The following is a 19593-nucleotide window of genomic DNA, read 5'->3' as shown; positions in this document are numbered from 1 at the left end:
TATCAAATTCTTTCCATATATTTAGGAATATGGAATCTGCCTGTTGCCCTCCATCCATAATTTTTAGGATGTCATGTGAGAGAAGGGCAAGCTGAGTTTCACCAGAGCAATGCTTTCTAAATCTGTGACGATTTGTGAACAGAAGCTTTTCCATCTCAATGAAATTTATTGTATTAGACCTGAGAATGTGTTCAAGAAACCACCTTGAAAATTTCTTTCATTGGACCACAACGGAATGTCTGTGATTTTTCTTTAAAGAAATATAGAGCTTCTGGTGAGATTGGCATCACTGAACTTGAAACCTATTGCATATTTGTTTTTGAGCATTTTGATCATATCTCACAAATTCAAGTGGTCTAATCGAGCTTCTCGCTTTTCGTAACTTTTGGCTCAGCAACGGTCCACACCTTTGGATCATTTTCTGGTAAATGAAACCAGCTACGCGCTCATTTTGCAATCGCATTGACTTTACCATTAGTATTTCATATAAATGCATGATTTTTCTCAAATGTCGATGTCTACAACTTTTGCTGCTGAAAGGAGGTTTGTGCAGAGTTTTGGCACTAAAGTGTTTTTCAGTATTATAGAGTTGGCGTCATTTGCTGCAATTGGGAAGTGTATGTCACCTTGAGGTGTTACTAGCGGAGTGCTATTGTCTGCAAGTATTAAATTCTCTTGCATTTCTGTCACATGTATAAACACTTTTGGATTGTTGCACATGCGTGATGTGCATGCACTGTCTGCACACAAAAAAATATTAGATTCATAAACTTCAGAGCAGACTCATTCGTAGAGAAACAACAATGAGCTTTGTCGACTTTGTTCTCAACTCTCACAGAGTTTCTTCTTGAAAAAATACACATCTTCCTTGTGTCCTTTCTTGTTATAAAAGCTGCAATTTTATGTTGATTTTCCCACTTTGTTTTTGCTTTGATTTTTGTTCCAATTTGTCACTGTCACTCACAGCACTTTTTCACTGGTTCACAAAATGTTTACCCGCTTTAACAAACATTGTAACACTTACATTTTCACTAGCTTTCTGAATCCTTGCATTGTGTTCAAGATTTTTGCTTTTAGTGGCTCAACATCTAGTTGAGTGTCATGGGACTCAATAGCACATCTAACATTGTGATTACTACCTGAAAGACTGCAGAGCATCACTATTGGCAATAGATCACTGTTTATGTCGACATCCATTGCTTGTAACTCGCTCACAGCATCGAAGAATTCAGTAAGGTGATGATTTACATCATCACTAGGTTTCATTTAAGAAATGTGATGGTGCATGAGGCTTTTGATGATCTTGCATTGGGTGCATAATTGATTCTATTTTAAACCATACTTTATGTGATGTAATGCAGTGTTTTACTTTCTTCATCTCACTGGGATTGGTGGATCAAATCAAGTGTACTTTTCTGTCAGTCACGAGCCATGCTCTTTACACAGCTTTTGTAATAGTGAGCATTTGTCCTTTGCCAGTCACTGCGGGCTACAGTATGTCTCCAGATACACATTGCCATGTATGATTTTTTTTATGAGTAGTGCTTCTAATTGTATTCTCCATGTGTTGTGATTATTGCATGACAGCGTTTCCAGTCAACTTCCCTGTGCAGCAGTCATATGTGGAATATTTGTCATGTTAATGAACTTGTGTATTCCCACACTTTTAAGCTTACAAATTTAGTTTTGTATAATCGAAAAATGTCACTTTTACTGATCACATGATCTTGGTCCATAACCTTTTAGGGTTGTAGTTTGAAAATACAGGGACAATATGTAATTACTGGACTACTTTATTCATAATTAACTATGTGGAGGATAACACAGAACTGAAAACAACAGAATTGAAAGTGTGCACATAGCAACATCTACGGACACCAATGATATTTTCATGGCAGTAAAATTTTAATCTCAGCAGCCTTCCCTGTTCAAGTCACTATCCAAAAAATTAACTTGACTTTTGACAGAATAGAATTGCCTTACTGTTCTTCATTCCAAGACATTGTCTTATATGAATATTATGATCTGCTTTGTGCTGATAAAAACATGGCTGCCAGCTTCATTCTTGTGGTGGGTGGAAATGATAGGTTATGCTTTGACTTTACAGCTGACAGCCTTGACAAGTGCAAGAGTTCTAATTTACCAGAAAGAAGTTGAAAAGATGTGTGTGTGATTATTATAAATATATATATATATATATATATATATATATATATATATATATATATATATATATATGTAATGGAAGGAAACATTCCACGTGGGAAAAATTATATATAAAAACAAAGATGAGGTGACTTACCGAACAAAAGCGCTGGCAGGTCGATAGACACACAAACAAACACAAACATACACACAAAATTCAAGCTTTCGCAACAAACTGTTGCCTCATCAGGAAAGAGGGAAGGAGAGGGGAAGACGAAAGGAAGTGGGTTTTAAGGGAGAGGGTAAGGAGTCATTCCAATCCCGGGAGCGGAAAGACTTACCTTAGGGGGAAAAAAGGACAGGTATACACTCGCACACACGCACATATCCATCCACACATACATACAGACACAAGAGATAGTGCAAAAAATTGGTCTTTAAATATGTCTGCTTGTGTCTGTATGTGTGGATGGATATGTGCGTGTGTGCGAGTGTATACCTGTCCTTTTTTCCCCCTAAGGTAAGTCTTTCCGCTCCCGGGATTGGAATGACTCCTTACCCTCTCCCTTAAAACCCACTTCCTTTCGTCTTCCCCTCTCCTTCCCTCTTTCCTGATGAGGCAACAGTTTGTTGCGAAAGCTTGAATTTTGTGTGTATGTTTGTGTTTGTTTGTGTGTCTATCGACCTGCCAGCGCTTTTGTTCGGTAAGTCACCTCATCTTTATATATATATATATATATATATATATATATATATATATATATATATATATATATGGTTATAATAGAGGGAAACATTCCACGTAGGAAAAATATATCTAAAAACAAAGATGATGTGACTTACCAAATGAAAGTGCTGGCAGGTCGACAGACACACAAACATACACACAAAATTCAAGCTTTCGCAACAAACTGTTGCCTCATCAGGAAAGAGGGAAGGAGAGGGAAAGACGAAAGGATGTGGGTTTTAAGGGAGAGGGTAAGGAGTCATTCCAATCCCGGGAGCGGAAAGACTTACCTTAGGGGGAAAAAAGGACGGGTATACACTCGCATATAGGGAAACATTCCACGCGGGAAAAATATATATGTCTTTGACAACAGGTTTTCCTCATGCACTTATGTCTGGAATAAAAATAAGCATTAGTTGCACAATTTACATCCTGTTTTATTCTGCCGTAAATGCACATAAGTACCAGTGCACAAATGGCTCGAAAGGATATAGATATCTTGTACTGTAACTACTTTCAAGCAGTCTTAACTTTTTGTGTTTCTAATTCACAGATGGGTTATTGTAAAATTGCATGACACTCTTATGTTAGATTTAAAACATTTGAAGAAGACCTCTGTTTTATCTAAATTAACTAAGGATTTGATTATGTGGTAAGTGTGCCCCAAATGTGTTGCAAGAGGTGGAGCTACTGTATTCGCTGTGAGCACCAAATCTTTCATGAGGACATTACTGTACAAATGATTTCAGTTGTCCTGCTTGATTAGTGTTTGAGCTCAGTGTTTGAAGCGTCATTTCCACCCTCCTCACAAAAACACCAGCTGTTGTTTACGCAGCCACAAATTGTAATTTTTTTCACCTTTTATAATATATATAGATTTAAGTGTCAGGAAGATGTTTCTGAAAGTATTTGTATGGAGTGTAGCCATGTATGGAAGTGAAACATGGACAATAAATAGTTTGGACAAGAAGAGAATAGAAGCTTTCGAAATGTGGTGCTACAGAAGAATGCTGAAGATTAGATGGGTAGATCACATAACTAATGAGGAAGTATTGAATAGGATTGGGGAGAAGAGAAATTTGTGGCACTTCTTGACCAGAAGAAGGGATCGGTTGGTAGGACATGTTCTTAGGCATCAAGGGATCACCAATTTAGTATTGGAGGGCAGCGTGGAGGGTAAAAATCGTAGAGGGAGACCAAGAGATGAATACACTAAGCAGATTCAAAAGGATGTAGGCTGCAGTAGGTACTGGGAGATGAAGAAGCTTGCACAGTATAGAGTAGCATGGAGAGCTGCATCAAACCAGTCTCAGGACTGAAGACCACAACAGCAACAACATATAATACATGTTAGTTCCATACCTGTTTTACCAAGTATTTCATACAAATCTTCTGTACCATGGCTAAACTCCTAGAATGTAGCATAAGTATAAATAAATTGTTGTCTGACCCAACTGGATCACTTAACTGTATTCTTTCAGCACCCTCGTAGGCGACGGTTACTGGAGGACTACGAAGTTCCAGAATACTTCCAAGATGACTTATTCCAGCATGCTGGAGAAGAGCGTCGTCCCCCCTATCGTTGGTTTGTCATGGGACCAGCTAGATCAGGCACTGGTATTCATATTGATCCACTTGGAACATCTGCTTGGAATGCTCTTATATCTGGTCACAAAAGGTTTGTTGCTTCTTCCTCTCATAAATATTAACATATCCCAAATCGTTCGTGAGGTATAGCACTGTAGATAGAGGTCTGCGCAGATGCAGACTTCCCCAGTAATATGTTCGTTTGCTTAGCTGTCTTTCACAGCAGCAATTATAATAATTTTTTTTTTCCTGTCTTATGCTAACTGCAAATAATAATTTTTTTACCAGGTGCATTTAGCTTTCATTTCTAAAACATTTTCAGTGGGCACAGTATATTTGCTTCTTGTGTACATATTCTGCAAACCGCTGTTTTTCCTTCGTTGTTAGCAGTGACTAAAGAAAACTGTGATTCTTAAACTTCTCCCGGCGTATTTCTTGCGCAAACAGTCCACGGGTGTACTGCCGGTCCATAGTGTCCAATGGGCACAATATTTCAGTGATCAGACATGTCGCCGTCATCAGGTGCGCTGACGAACTGAGTTCCTGAGGGCGGACGGCCGTCCTAAATCCCCTTCCCCTGCGAGGCGTTCTCTCCGTGGTCCTCGGCCACGCGTCGACGATCGCTGAGAGGCTGGCATCGGCATCTGTGGTGGTGGGTGGCATCGGTGTAACTGCCTCTTCCGTTCTGGTCGCTCATTCGTTTTCTTTGCTGAGCCTCTTTTTAATTTGACTAAGCCCTATTGTCAGCAACATTAGGGCACCTACATATTTGCTGGCCAAATACCTGGCAGAACTACTAAGCCCTTACGTGGGTAAATGCCCTCATCACATTCGGAATTCTTCAAGCTGAAAGACTCAGGACTCAGATATCCTGGTGAGTTTTGACATTGTCTCATTATTCACCAGGGTGCCTCTTCGAGAGTCAGTTGAGCTCATTGCACAGAAATTTTCGTCTTTGGTCGTGAATTTTTGTATGGAGTATTTCGAGGAGGAAGCTTTGGCATCATCCAAATGAAAACCTACTTTTTTTCTATGTTATGTTGATGACACGTTTGTGATATGGCGCCATGGAAGGGGCAAGCTCCTAGGCTTCCTTACACACCTGAACTCCATACATCCGAATATCAAATTCACTATGGAGACCGAAGCAGAAGGAAGTTTACCATTCCTGGACGTCATGGTCAAAAGAAGAGCGGATGGCACCCGGGGCCATCAGGTATACAGGAAGAAAACGCACACCGACCTGTATTTGCATGCAAATAGCTGCCACCACCCTTCACAGAGGAATGGGGTACTAAAAATACTGGTGCACAGGGCGCACACCATCTCGGACGCAGAGAGTCTGCCCCATGAGCTGGAACACCTCAAAACTGTATTTCGGAAAAACGGGTACTCGGAATGGCAGATCAGACGCGCACTCCGCCCCACCTCTACAGTACAGCGTGTGGAGATGGACGAAGTCACGGAGGAAGAGATAGCCACCGCCTATATACCGTATGCTGGCGCACTATCAGGGAAGATAGGACGAATATTGAGGAAACACAGAGTAGAAGCTGTCTTTTGCCTGCCCAATGAAACATTAACATTATTGGGAAGTGTCAAAGACGATCTCGGTTTGCAGAAGGCTGGCATATACCAGATTCCCTGTGAGTGTGGGAAGACCTACATTGGACAGACAGTGCCCACCATCTAAGATCGTTGCCGAGAACATCAGAGGCACAATCGACTTATGTACCCCAGCAAGTCAGCAGTCGCAGAGCACTGTTTGTCTGAAAATCACGAAATGGACTAGCAACATACCAGGGTCTTGACAAAGACATCTAAATACTGGGACAGCATCGTTAGAGAGGCTATCGAAATTCGTACCAGGGACGGACTAATCAACAGAGATTGTGGCTATAACCTCAGCAAGGCGCGGGAACCAGCACTGAGTCTAATTAAAAAGAGGCCCAGCAAAGAAAACAAAAGAGCGGCCAGGGCGGACGAGGCAGTTACACGGACGCCACCAAAGACGCTGACACCAGCCTCTCAGCAATTGCCGATGCGCGGACCACGGAAAGAACGCCTCGCGGGGGAAGGGGATTTAGGACGGCCGCCCACCCTCAGGAGCTCAGTTCATCTGCACACCTTACGATGGCGACATGTCTGATTGCCGAAATATTGTGCTCGTTGGACACTATGGACCGGCAGTACACCCGTGGACTGTTCAAGCGCTAAAGAAAACTGGTTATACATTTACTCATGGCAGTTTTCCCCCTTTTCAGTTCTTCTTTTTGTTAAGCTGCATTGATGTTTTTTCTCCAGACTTTTGTAAAACTTCAGAAGACTTCCATGTGTATGGGGGGGGGGGCGGGGGGGGGGGGTGAGTGAGAGCACTTAAACCAGAAAAAGAATGGTACTTTTTCAAAATCCACTGAAGTAATAATTATTTGTGCTTACATGTATCTGAGTGCCTCCCATCAATCATCTGTTTGTGTGTGGTGGCCTTTGCTCGTTTCTGTTTAATAACGTAAAATAATTGAATAAATTTTTATTAATAGTAACAAGTGTGCTGAAAACAATTAATGTAAACAGTCTACAACAGTATTCCCAGATGCTGGTAGAGTTTCTGTCTGGGTGAATTTTTCCCGTTGTGGAAGTATTATTAAGTAAACTATACTGATGAGTGGTTAAACTGCTAGGTTTTTTTTCTTTTTCTTTTAATTAATTAATTTATTTATTTATTTTTATTTTTGCTCGATGCCTTTTGTGAACATTTAATGTAAAAATTAAATATCTATAATTTAGAGTAAATGGGCAGGGGAAGATGTGGGAATTGCTTGTATCACACAGTGAAGTGGAATAATGGATTCAGAAGGGGAGTGGGACTGCAGCATGAGTGAAAATGGCGGTGCATTTTGGGAAACGACTTGCAAATGTTGAAGGTAGTGAGATTATGGGATCAAAGAATGTGTTTAAAGGAAAATCCAATCTACATAATTCAGAGAAAGCTCGTATTGCTCGAAGATCAAAATGATAAAAGTCATGAAACAGCCATTCACATTGAAGTGTGAAGCATTTTGTGCTAGACAGTATGTTTCACCACTAGGTGGATCTACTCTATACTTAGCCACAGTTTTTGGTGGTGGCCTGGCCGTACATAAGAGATGAGTAGTTGGTTGGTTGTCACGTCCACATAAATGACTGTGCAAAAGTTACAGCATCACTGGTATGTGATTCTTACTGCTTTCATACATGGTCCTACCTCTGATAGGGTAAGTCATCCTCTGATATGACCCATGGGGCAAGGGGTTGGGAGGTGGTGTGGCATAAGAATAGACAGTGGTGTTCTGTAGATTGTTTAGACAGTGGAAGTTACTTTGGAAGAGGTGGGAAGGATTGTGGGTTAAATGTTCATGTCCAGGTACAACAATAGATAGTCAGTCAAAGTCATGGCAAAGGATGTTAAGCTGTTTGCCATGCAGAGCAATGAAGAGGTTGCCGCTTTGCACCTGATTTGTAGGGATGGTTGAAGGTTCAGGTTCATATGTGGAAATGCTGCAGGAGATCTCCAGATGAATTTTTTGTCTGCAGGGGAGATGCACTGGTTTTAAACCTTCTGGCAGGTTAAGACTATGTGCCAGACCGAAACTTGAATCTGGGACGTTTGCCTTTCACAGGCAAGCATTCCTTTCTTCAAGGAACATTAATGAGGCAATATGTTGGGAGGAGGGTCGGTACCCCCCCCCCCCCCCCCCCCCAAAAAAAAAAAACCCTAACGACTTTATGTATGTAATGGATTGATATATTATTATTATTATTATTATTATTATTTAATTAATATGAATTAGAGTAGTGTTCTTATAATTGTAATTATTTTTTATTTTGATCATGCTGTTGCATCCTTGAGTCCCCGTTTCGTGATGTACTCATGTCCGGTTAATGGCTGACGCTAGCATCACAAAACGTATAATGTTCAATGAACATGTAGCAACATGTTTCTCATCACATCTAGAATGGTTGTCAGTGCTATGATGTAAGTTGGGCGTAGAAAATTTGCGTCAGCCGGCCTCGGCTGCGCGATGACGTCAAGGTCAGGCGATAAGTGTAGTTACGTAACAAAGCTGTTGCCTCCTTGAGCCCCCCCGGTTCGTGATGTACCCATGTCCGGTTAATGGCTGACGCTACAGATCAGTTTGAATACAGATGAATTTATTTGTGAAAATAAAAAGTACAGTCACCAACAAACTTTACATATTCACAAACTCCTTTACCTTTAACCCAAATGAATACAGACTCATTTACAGATATTTTTCTCTTATTACAAGTATACAAAGACAATGCAGAAGGCGACATATAAGCTGATTTACCAAAGTCTTTATTTGCAAGTTCTGCCATATGGTAGGTACGATAGGAGATAATGTCTCTATCAACAAAACTTTCAAGTCCGGGAACACTAGGTACTCCTGTACCTCCACGTACAATGGCTACAGTAAGCCAACCATTAGCATGTGAAAAAGTGTCATTAATATCAATACTAAAATTAAGTCTACATCTACAGAAAACACAAGGTCAGTCGACAAGTGCAGTAGCAGCAACACTCTTCACTGGAATGCGATTCTTCTTGTCTCCAGCTCTTTTGGCGAACTCGATGTTGTCGATCGTTTTATACCCTGTCTGTTTAGAACGGCGACGAAATCTCCTGTAAGGCATCGTGGCGGCGTTCAATGCAGTTGCCTGTGCAGCAGCAGCAGTGCGAATGAGCAACTTCTCCTGACTGTACTTTGAATTTTCATAAATAAATGGATCATTATGCAAACTGATCTGTAGCGTCAGCCATTAACCGGACATGGGTACATCACGAACCGGGGGGCTCAAGGATGCAACAGCTTTGTTCCATTATGTCACTTATCGCTCGACCTTGTTGACTTGCCGCAGCCGCGGCCGGCTGACGCAATCGTGGCGGTGCGCCAGCAGACGCGCATACTCTAAAACACCCAGTATGCGCATCTGGGATAACGATCCGCTGGCACTGTGAAAATTTTCTAAGTCCAAGCTACCGCATGTACTATATAAGCCTCCAAGGTATGTGGGAGAATTCTGTGAAGTTCGCAAAGTAGGTAATGTACCTGGGAGAAGTAAAGCTGTGAGGGTGGGTCATGAGGCATTAATCAGTTGAGCACATTACCATGAAAGGCAAAGGTCCCAAGCATGAGTCCCGGAAGTTGTGCAGGAGATCTATTTGCAAACTAGGTTTGGAGCATTATGTCTTAGTAAGTCCTTCAGGGTACTGGGCATTACCTTTATCGTGGAACACACGCAACTTCTCCTGCAAGCACCAAAAATGTATACTGGTGCCACACACCTGTCCCATCCACTTCCTGGCTGGTCATCCCAACCATCAGCCACTCTACCCTCCAACCTTCCCTCCTCTCCCCATCTCCTCCTTCCCCTCACCCATTCCATCTGACACAGCCACAGTACAATGCAATGTAGTGTGTGTGTGTGTGTGTGTGTGTGTGTGTGTGTGTGTGAGAGAGAGAGAGAGAGAGAGAGAGAGAGAGAGAGAGAGAGAGAAGGGGGGGGGGGGCGGCAAGGGGATCACTCTTGCTCTGAAATAGTACTTTGTTTTGAAAGCTTTAGCAATGTTTTCTATTGTTTTGTTTGTGTGTTTATCAACCTTTCAACACCTGAGTTATATGGTGAGTTACAAGGTGTGTTTTTTGAGTAAGTACCGTTTTGAAATTTAAAAAAAGACGTGCTAAGATATCTCAATAATTTTATTTTTACATGAAAGCCTGTACCTTAATCTACTTTTCTACATAATTTCCATCAATATTGAGGCACTTGTCATAACGTTGTACCAGTTTTTGAATACCCACCTCATAGAAGTCTGCCACCTGACTTGTTAACCACTGCTTCACCACTGTTTTGACTTCGTCATCGTCTTGAAGACACTGACCGCCCAGGTGTTTCTTCAAGTGCAGGAACAGATGGTAGTCACTGGGCACAAGATCGGGGCTGTACAGGGAATGATTTCGAGTTTCCCATAGAAAAGATGTGATGAGACCTTTCGTCTGATTCGCCACATGCGGACGGTCATTCTCTTGCAGCAAAACAATGCCCTTGCTCAACTTGCCACGTCTTTTGTTCTGAATTGAACAGCGCAGATTCTGCAATGTCTTACGATGAGCTGCTGCATTGATTGTCTCATTACGAGGCAGAAATTCCACAAGCAATACTCCTTTTCTGTCCCAAAAAACTGTGCACATGATTTTGCGGGCAGAAATTGTTTGCTTAACTTTCAATTTTCTGGGTGAATCTGAATGCCACCATTCCATGGACTGTTGCTTTGATTCTCGTGTGATGTAGGCCACCCATGTTTCATCGCCCATAACAATTTGGCTTCAGAAATCATCATTGTCATTGTGTACCGCTCAAGGAAAGTCAATGCACTGTCTAAACATTTGGTTTTGTGCACATCCGTCAACATTTTCAGTACCCAACTTGCGCACAATTTTCGGTAATTCAAGTGCTCGGTCACAATGCCATACAAAACACTACGAGAAACATTAGGAAAGTCATCCAGCAATGAATATCGATCACTTTTAGGCGTCTAGCACTAAGAAATCTTATAACAGCCCGTACTTCACAGTCGACGTGACTCAGGATTATCGGAGGCATCTTAAACACTCAGTACACAACGTAAATGAGGAAGAATCAGACTGTAATGGCGTCAGTACATAGACAACAGATGTAGGTACCCAGTGTGCATGCGCAGAACGCCGACCGCAGCGCTGCGGTGTGGCAAAACGGTACTTACTTAAAAAACACTCCTCGTATTTTATATTGGCTGCTTACTTGCATTTTTTTAAACTTTCCGTTATTTTCCACATTGAAAGTTAAACATTCTGTACAAATTTTTATACATATTGTATACTTTATTTGAATTCCTTATCCCTCTTAAAGCTATTCTTTCATGAGCATGAATTGTTTTTTATGTATTATTATAGGTGGTGCCTTTTTCCAACTCATACACCACGTGAGTTACTTAAAGTAACTTCAGCAGATGGAGGCAAACAACGTGATGAAGCAATAACTTGGTTTACTGTGATATATCCCCGCACTCAGTTGCCAACGTGGCCAGCTGACTGCAAACCTGTGAGTATGGGATAGTCTGAGACTAGATGAGCCTCTCTTTCTCTCTACCTTGATATTAAATTTATGTAGCAAGTAACAATACCTATAGCAAAGACAGAAAGAAATATACGTATTTATAAATGATTGTTTTCTAATAAACTTTTGTAAGCCTATCCAAGATTCATGTCATAACTTCAACAGTCTCTTTTGCAGCCCAGATTCCCCCTATGAGATTGCATCACATGGCCAGTTGGCTGAAAACGTAAATAAAATGCTAAAAATGCTAAGTACAATATTTAGATGTAACGTTTACCTATTTCAGCATTGTAGTATTGTCCTTAGATGCTTATAGGTGCACTTGGCTTCTTTTCTCTTCATAGCTTTTCACTGAGTGCGCAACCATCCTGCTGTAATTTGTATAACATTTGTGATGATGAGTGTCTAGCAATAAATGAACATCAGCAGCTCATTTAACTTCCCATGGTAAATTGTTTCATCTTTGAAATTACTCATCGGAAGAGTTCCTCAGATTTGTCACTTAACATGGCCACAGTTTTTAAGGATGAAATCAAACAGAAAATGTATTATCTTATAGCCCTACAGATTTTATTCTTCATCAAATCTTTATAGTTATCAGAATTTGTACTTCAAGGAAGTTAACGGACACTTGAACAAAGTAATTACATGCTAAATTCTCACTGCCTGTAAGAACTTAAGTGAGATATCCATCCTTGATCAGTTTGCATACATGCAGACCAACAAAAGCCCCTCCTCTGTTTTGATTTCATTGAGGCAGGAAACTTTCTTACTTAAGGTACTAAAATGTATACAGCTATGAAACCAGTGGTTGGAAGATGGTGTCATCTAGTGGGCAGTTTACAATTAGTATTTTCCTTGTAAAGGATTGGCGATTGTTTGCATTGATTTCAAACGTTAAAATAGTAACTAGCAAACATCATGTTCTCTGCCCTGCTGAAAAAATATACAATAAATGCTTAACTCGCAAGATAAAATTATTGATACAATGGAATTGCTTCTAAAGATACTGTCAGAGTGAGGAAACTGAGGCATGTGAAATACAACTTTAAAACGTCTATCCCATTCACCACCATTCACTCCGTTTCCACTTCTAAAGTAATTTTTGGCTGGAAAACATTTAGAGTTCAGTGAAGAGAGATGCAGTCGTATAGGTATTTTTCAAATTCTGCTAGATGGAATCTGTTTTCTAGAAAAGTACGGATAAAATAAATAGGCATAAAATGGCACTGTTACCAAATGAGTGTATTTTGACCAAAAAAGTCTTTCAGTGCCAGCTGAGTTTCTAATTGTTCTCGAAGTCTCGTTTAAAATTTCATTAAATCTTTTCCAACAGTATTGCTGGACCTGTAGGAGATTGTATATCTATTGCCATATTTGACTCTCACTGTGTCATTCTTATTTTTGTAGGCTCTTTACACTAAAAAGCAGGCTCTTTCAATGTACTGTAAAGTTATTACATAAGACTTACATGTAATGAAAACGGAACTGTCAGTGGTGGGACATTCAGTGTTGATCTGCTCTCCTTTCCAACTTCATTCATGATGTCCTATGGTTAAACCAGGAACAAAGACCAGGATGAGACATTTAACATAAATTAGGGACACTCTTCAGTATAGCCACCAGTATTCAGATTAAAGACTTCCTTGGGATAGTAGAGTTAGCTGTTCATAAATTTAGCAAAACTTGTCAGGATAGTCCAAGTATTTGTAAGTCATACTGATTTGAACTATAATTGTCATACACAAATTTGCATTGTTAGCCGCATCAGGCAGAAAAGTCCTCTACCATTTTTGCTTTGATTGGGGTAATGTGATGTTCTTTGGCAAGCTAGCGTAGAAACATCACAAAATTGGCTAAGTGCAAAATGCTCACATTCATTTACATATACAGGTTGTAGCAGAACAAATAGTAGGATATAAAAAGGATAGAACATCATAACATTTCAGAGCAAATTATTAAAACATAAGTAGAAATCAAAGAAAAATACATGCCATTACACATCATGTACTTGGTTCTGAATGTAACACCATATAGACAATTGCCATCATGTTCCATGCATTCCTCCAGGTGGCGAATGGTACACTCCATCACCCATTTCAACATGTTCGGTGAGATCTCCTCCACAACTGCAAGGAATTTTAAGTTCGGCCACAGTATGAGGATGTGTAGTCATACACTTCACTTTTCAACTATAGTGGCCAGTGAATGCCTGCAAATCGGGAAATCTCTTGACCAGGAAAAAGATGTTGTAAGATGTTCAAGGATTGGCAGGCCGTATGAGCTGTTGTCCAGTCCTGTTGGAACAAAACATCACTGTTCCACCTAAGAAGGGGCAAGTTATTTATCATTTGGACACAGCTGTTTCTAGTAACTGTTACTGCACATCTATGAAGCTCCTCAATAAAATATGGACCAATGATGCTAAATGAAGCCACACAACACGACACAGTCATATGTTTACAGCACAGGGATTTTTCATGAGGCTGACTAGGGTTACCCGGGCTGTGGTGCCTAGTGCCTGCAATTCTGTTTGTTTACACTACTGTCTAGGTGAAAATGAGCCTCATCTAACTTCAGTATGATGTTTCGCATCTGCAGGTAGGCTGATTTGTTTCAGGAAGCAAATGGTGAAGGTTGGTCGAACAACTTTGTCTTGTTTGTTTAGTTTCTGTGTGATGTGCAGTTTGTATGAGTGGAAATGAAGGTTATCATGGATGGATCTGCAGGGAATGATCTGACATTGTTAGCACCAAGGCATGTCTGGCAGCATAACAATGAGGACTTTGGATGGGTATGTGATGTGTCTCCTCTACTCACTGTGCAGTGTGCTGTGGGACTTTTCTTCTTTGCTCAGGATGCTTTTGTGCTGAATTATTGCACCCACTGTACAACTGTCTGATGATTGCAGACTTTATCATTACATTTCAACTTGAAATGATGATGAAAGAGTAACTGAGCTGTGATGGGAGACTCATTATTTTTTTAACCCATTTGTGGGCAAAATTACTGTAGGATTATTTTTAATAAGTGGAAAGCAGTTAGTAATTAATAGATATATATATATATATATTAATCATATAAAATGTCAGATTTGCTGCATTTGTTAAAGGGGGTCCATACAATGAAGTGGGAAGTATTCTTCCCATGGCCCTTCTTTGGAGTTAAAAAATAAAAGAAAAATTTGTAATATATCTCATATTAATTTGAAAAATTTACTTTTTTGTTCCAATTACTTTTCACAATTATTTGCCATGAAATTTCCTAAAACATGGGTCAATACAAAGTGGTATTTGACAGTATGTACAAACACAACATGTGTGTTTTTTGCTGCTTTGGTACTACAATAACAGCACCTCCTGTAGGTTTCTCCTAAAATAGGTTGGTGTGTTCTCCCACAGCCGCAAGACGAACGTCTTCAGGTACTTCGACTTTTTGTGCCAGAAAAACAGATTTCTGGCCTTGTCTTTTCCAGGATGACAAGCCAGCAATCAGTTGCCTGGCTAGAAAGATTCTGTATGTCAGCTGATCATGCTGTCAACCTTCTCTTTTACTTATTTTCCATAGTAAAAAACTGTTTACTTTGGCAACATCCACTAGGAAATAAAATATTGTGAGCCACCATTTCACAAAGCATCTGCCAAGAGTATACTTTCTCATAGTTGGTCAAATTTATCTACTCCGCCCATTATTTTATTGTATTCTGCCACAACTTCAGGACATGGAATATCTGTACTAGGTCCAAACTTGTCTTTTCTCTTCGCCACTGTTGTTATTCTTGGGTCTTGAATAAATTACAAGAAAGTGACTGGACAGTTAGCCATCCACTTAATAGCATAAATGGCTCCTCTCGTATCAAACTGGATCTCACCTCTCCCCAATTTGATGTTATCCTTCTTAATTTTGGGTAAATCTTTTCTCTTTGTCTTGACAGTCCACAAGCTTACACACCCTTCTTCAAAAGTACTGCCATCAATTTCACAGTGGCAAAGAATCTATCTAAAGCAAGAATATTATTTTTATTTGGTATTTTCTTTGTTAGATCTAACACAACCCTTTCACCCAATGTCATAGTACTATTTGTTTTACGCTTGCCTGTGTAAACATCAAAGTTCATTACATATCAATTGAGCGAATCTGACAAGCACCACACTTTATAGCCTCGTTTCACTGGCTTCATTGGCATATATTGCTTCATTGATGATCTTCATTTGAAGGGAATCATCGATTCATCTACTGACATAAATGATGAGGGCTCATAATTGTTCTTACATTTCTGCAAAAGTCTTTCTATCAGTGGCCGTAGTGTATGCAATTTGTCATATTCTGGAAGATTTCTAGGTTTTGCAGTTTCATTGTTATTGCAATGAATATTCTCTGCCATCTTTTTAAATCTTTTGCTTGTCTTAACATTAGTGATTGCATCTACTTTTAGTATAGGGTCCGGGCTCCAAAAATTAGAGGGAGCAGAAAGTTGGTGAATGCCCATTATAATAAAGCATACTATAAAAGCTTTCATTTCTTGAATTGTTGTGTCTACCCAGATTTTTGATGGGCTTCTGCTACCATGATTTTGTTTTGCATACAGGTTTGTTTCATTTACAATCAGAGTGAGAATAACATCATCAAAGAACTTACAAAAATAACTGAGCTCTCGATCGCTGCCACTAAATGGAAATTTAGGTTCTCCCCCTCCCCCTTTTTGCTTGAAAGTTGTTCTTGACATTGTCAAAGAAAGAACAGTCTCCATTCCATTCTTCTTCACATTCACTTCCACTTCCACTGTCAAGCGTATTGAAATTGACATTTGTAGGAAGCAAAAACGATTCAGTGTCAAGTACACCAACAAAAGCATCTTGCTCCACAGAAACATGACTTGAATCACCTATGAAAGTGTCATCTAAAACATTCAGTTCATTGACAGCACCTTGATCTCCTTCAGTTTATGAGTGACTTTCATCAGGCAACAAAAATAATATATATAAACTACTTCAACATGTTTACGATTGTTGAGATCTAATGAATGAGCCATCTGAAAGCGAAGGAATGCAAAAGATAGAGGATGGAAGGGGTAAAACAATACTGTAGCAGATTCAATGTAAGCAAGCGCATGGTTTGGTATGATAATGAGACATTCTTTGATAATATAATGATGTGTGTATTATTTCTGAAGTGTACTGGGTCAAAATTCTCAAATAATTGTATCAAAACAGAGAAACATTTATTTTAGAATCTTGGGAAAAAAAAAAAAAATCTACCAAAAAGGCGGTGGGAAATATACTTCCCACCAACAAGATCGAACATTGCAAGTGATGTCAACGAGTAATGAAAATAAAACACATTTTACAACACTCAGGAAACACCAAGTAATGAGATAACACAACAAAAATTAAAAGTATTTATCTTAGACTGAAGCAGTGGGAAGAAAATCACAAAACATCATGATAACAGTGAGTCAAAAGCTCCTCTACAGACAGACACTCAGCGACACAATGCCTCTAAGAGATCAGACTGCTTTAACGTCAGGAACTTATAATTGGAAGTGGTTCCCCCTGTACTTTTCGCTAGATGACAGCACCATAAAGAGGTGGGAAGAATGTATCCCACGGGACCAGGAGCAGATTACTTGAAGTGGGAAGCATGTTTTCCACTGCCTGTACAAATGGCTGCCCTAATGATTATCACAGATTTTGAGCTGAGGTGTGTTCTTACCAGGGAATACTTAGCTAGCTATATTATTATAGCCACTGTTGTAACCTCCAAATCCCACAGAAAACACACACTTAACTCCTATGCCCATATTTGATATCTGCAAATGTGTGCGTGTTTCAAGAAACAACAGTTTGCAGCAAACGCACAGAATTGACAGAACTGCTCTCGTGTTGTAGTTCACTTAAATCATATTGCATTACTGGCCTTTAATGTTGGCTCTGGATAAACTGCCCATTGTCATTGTCAATAGCCATTGATTGCTCCACACTGAAGATGTGTCTGTGTGTGTGTTGTTGTCTATCATCTCTTTAAAAGTTTTATTTCAGTGTGGTTCATGAATGGCAGTTTATGATGTCAGTTGGCAACACAAGTGTACCTGTTCTGTAAGTTGCTTTAAAGTATTAATAAGTGACTCTTCAAACTTTCCCAGTGAATATGTTGTAAATAGTCTTCACAGCTTTGCCGCCAGATCATATTGTGCAGATTCCACAATATTTCCTCGGAGCAACTGTCCAACATCTTCAGGTGGTTCAGCCTTGCTAGTGACTAGGTACGACTGATGGTATCCGCATGTCGACTCCCCATTTCTAGAACATGCGCATGGAGTATGCGCAGGCACGGAAATCACACATGCACAAATGATTTGCAGATAGATAGTGCCATATTCAAATGCCCTCTGCCGAAAATTGCAGAGCGGCTCTCCTGTGAGTGCGCTGTACCAACAGTGCGGCCAGACGTTATTCACGAAAGACCATACTAGACCAATGTTATGATGGGTCTGTTATCAAAAACTCTTTATTTTTGCATCGTGATTTAAAAGCAGCCAGTGCAGGGTTCCAGGCTGTGCTCGATTGAAATCTCATATTTCTGTTGATGAGATTATCAGCTGTACGGATATGTATTGCTTCTTTAATGGCGCAATCCCAGAAAGATTATGCCAGGGATAAAACTTGAAATGTCAGGGAAATTTGCCATTTTTCCCTATTCTTGTATAAAAATATAACAGTTAATTAATATTGGTAAATCATTGTTATTTTATGTTGAATTTTATCTTGACTTTTTCCTCAAGGCTAATGTTTGTATATAACCTAGAAATGACAACAGACAAAGTGAGACAAAACAGATGGGGAAATAGTAAACTTTGATGGTGAAGTTTGCAGATTTGTTTTCTAACTAGATCCTTCTCTTGTGTTAGGTCCGATTATGTTGATAATGGGGTACTGAGCAGATTTGACAGCTGTTGCCCGTCACATTAGGTAGACAGACTCTTTAGGTCAGTTCATACCAGTTGTTACAGAAATGAGCATTAAAACAGGCAATAGTTAATTACAAATGGAGACATTCATACAGACTAAGAGCAGAAAAGAATGTCGCATCACCATCAAGGTTTCTTGAGAAGTTAGTTTTGATGCTGAGGTCGTCAGTTAGTGTTAGAAGTTAACTTATTCTTGCCACCCTGATCAATTTATTTTATAGTGCTGGATTTTATACTGGTTTGACTTCTTAGTACATATTTTATTGCTTGCTTTGTTTTTGTGCCATATTATAGAAGTTTCTTGAGGATTTCATATTTTTCCTTCAAGTATTCTCTCAGACAAGAGTCATAATCTGAAAACAAAAAATTATTTAGGTTTTACAATACCTGTATAAAGACAGCCTGCACTATGCAAGAATAAGAATGTAAATAATTTTAAAAAAGTTTCCTAGTGAAAACTGGGTTAACAGTGAAACAGTCAGCTCGATTAAAGGATAGGAATACAGTTTTTCCTCATTATTTGGCAATTAGCAAGAAAATAAGACACAGTTGAATGAGAGAAAGATGATAATTACTGCCTACCAAATATTGCTTGTTTTGTGTGTGTGTGTGTTTTATAACAAATAAAAGATGACGACAATTGAAATGTTTGCATGATTCTTTCCCTATTCTTTCAGTTTGTAAGCACTGTGTAGCATTAACACTTTGAGAACTGGCAGCTTAGACACACTCTTGGTCCAGTGGGACGGCCATTTTTAGTGTTTTTTGAAATGTTGCTGGCATGTTTCTATTAAAGATACCTTGAAACAGAAAACATATTATGAAAGAACAGTCTTTAAGGTCTATTTAAAACATTTATTTTAATTATATTGGTTGATAACAAAATTAATAACAACAGACATAAAATGTACGATTTCGGTTTCACAGTCTGAACACCACCAGCTGGTTTCCTTCCTACCTGCTTTACCACTAGATTTTTTTGTTTCTGAGAGCAAACTTTACACACGCTAGT

The 19593-nt window shown here is 39.5% G+C and overlaps 1 protein-coding gene across 2 annotated transcripts in view; it reads left to right on the top strand.

Annotated features, from left to right (window-relative positions):
* Positions 1 to 19593, top strand: part of LOC124797872 (bifunctional arginine demethylase and lysyl-hydroxylase PSR) — a 163644-nt gene that overhangs the window by 99313 nt on the left and 44738 nt on the right. For both annotated transcript variants that reach the window (XM_047260960.1, XM_047260961.1), the window contains 2 exons: positions 4354 to 4550; positions 11452 to 11599. In XM_047260960.1, coding sequence (XP_047116916.1) covers positions 4354 to 4550; positions 11452 to 11599 — 345 coding nt within the window. The remainder of the gene's footprint in view (positions 1 to 4353; positions 4551 to 11451; positions 11600 to 19593) is intronic.

The sequence above is a fragment of the Schistocerca piceifrons genome, chromosome 5, assembly GCF_021461385.2.
Source record: "Schistocerca piceifrons isolate TAMUIC-IGC-003096 chromosome 5, iqSchPice1.1, whole genome shotgun sequence".
Taxonomy (NCBI): domain Eukaryota; kingdom Metazoa; phylum Arthropoda; class Insecta; order Orthoptera; family Acrididae; genus Schistocerca; species Schistocerca piceifrons.
Note: the sequence above shows the minus strand (reverse complement) of the source record. Positions and strands in the feature narration are given on the sequence as shown.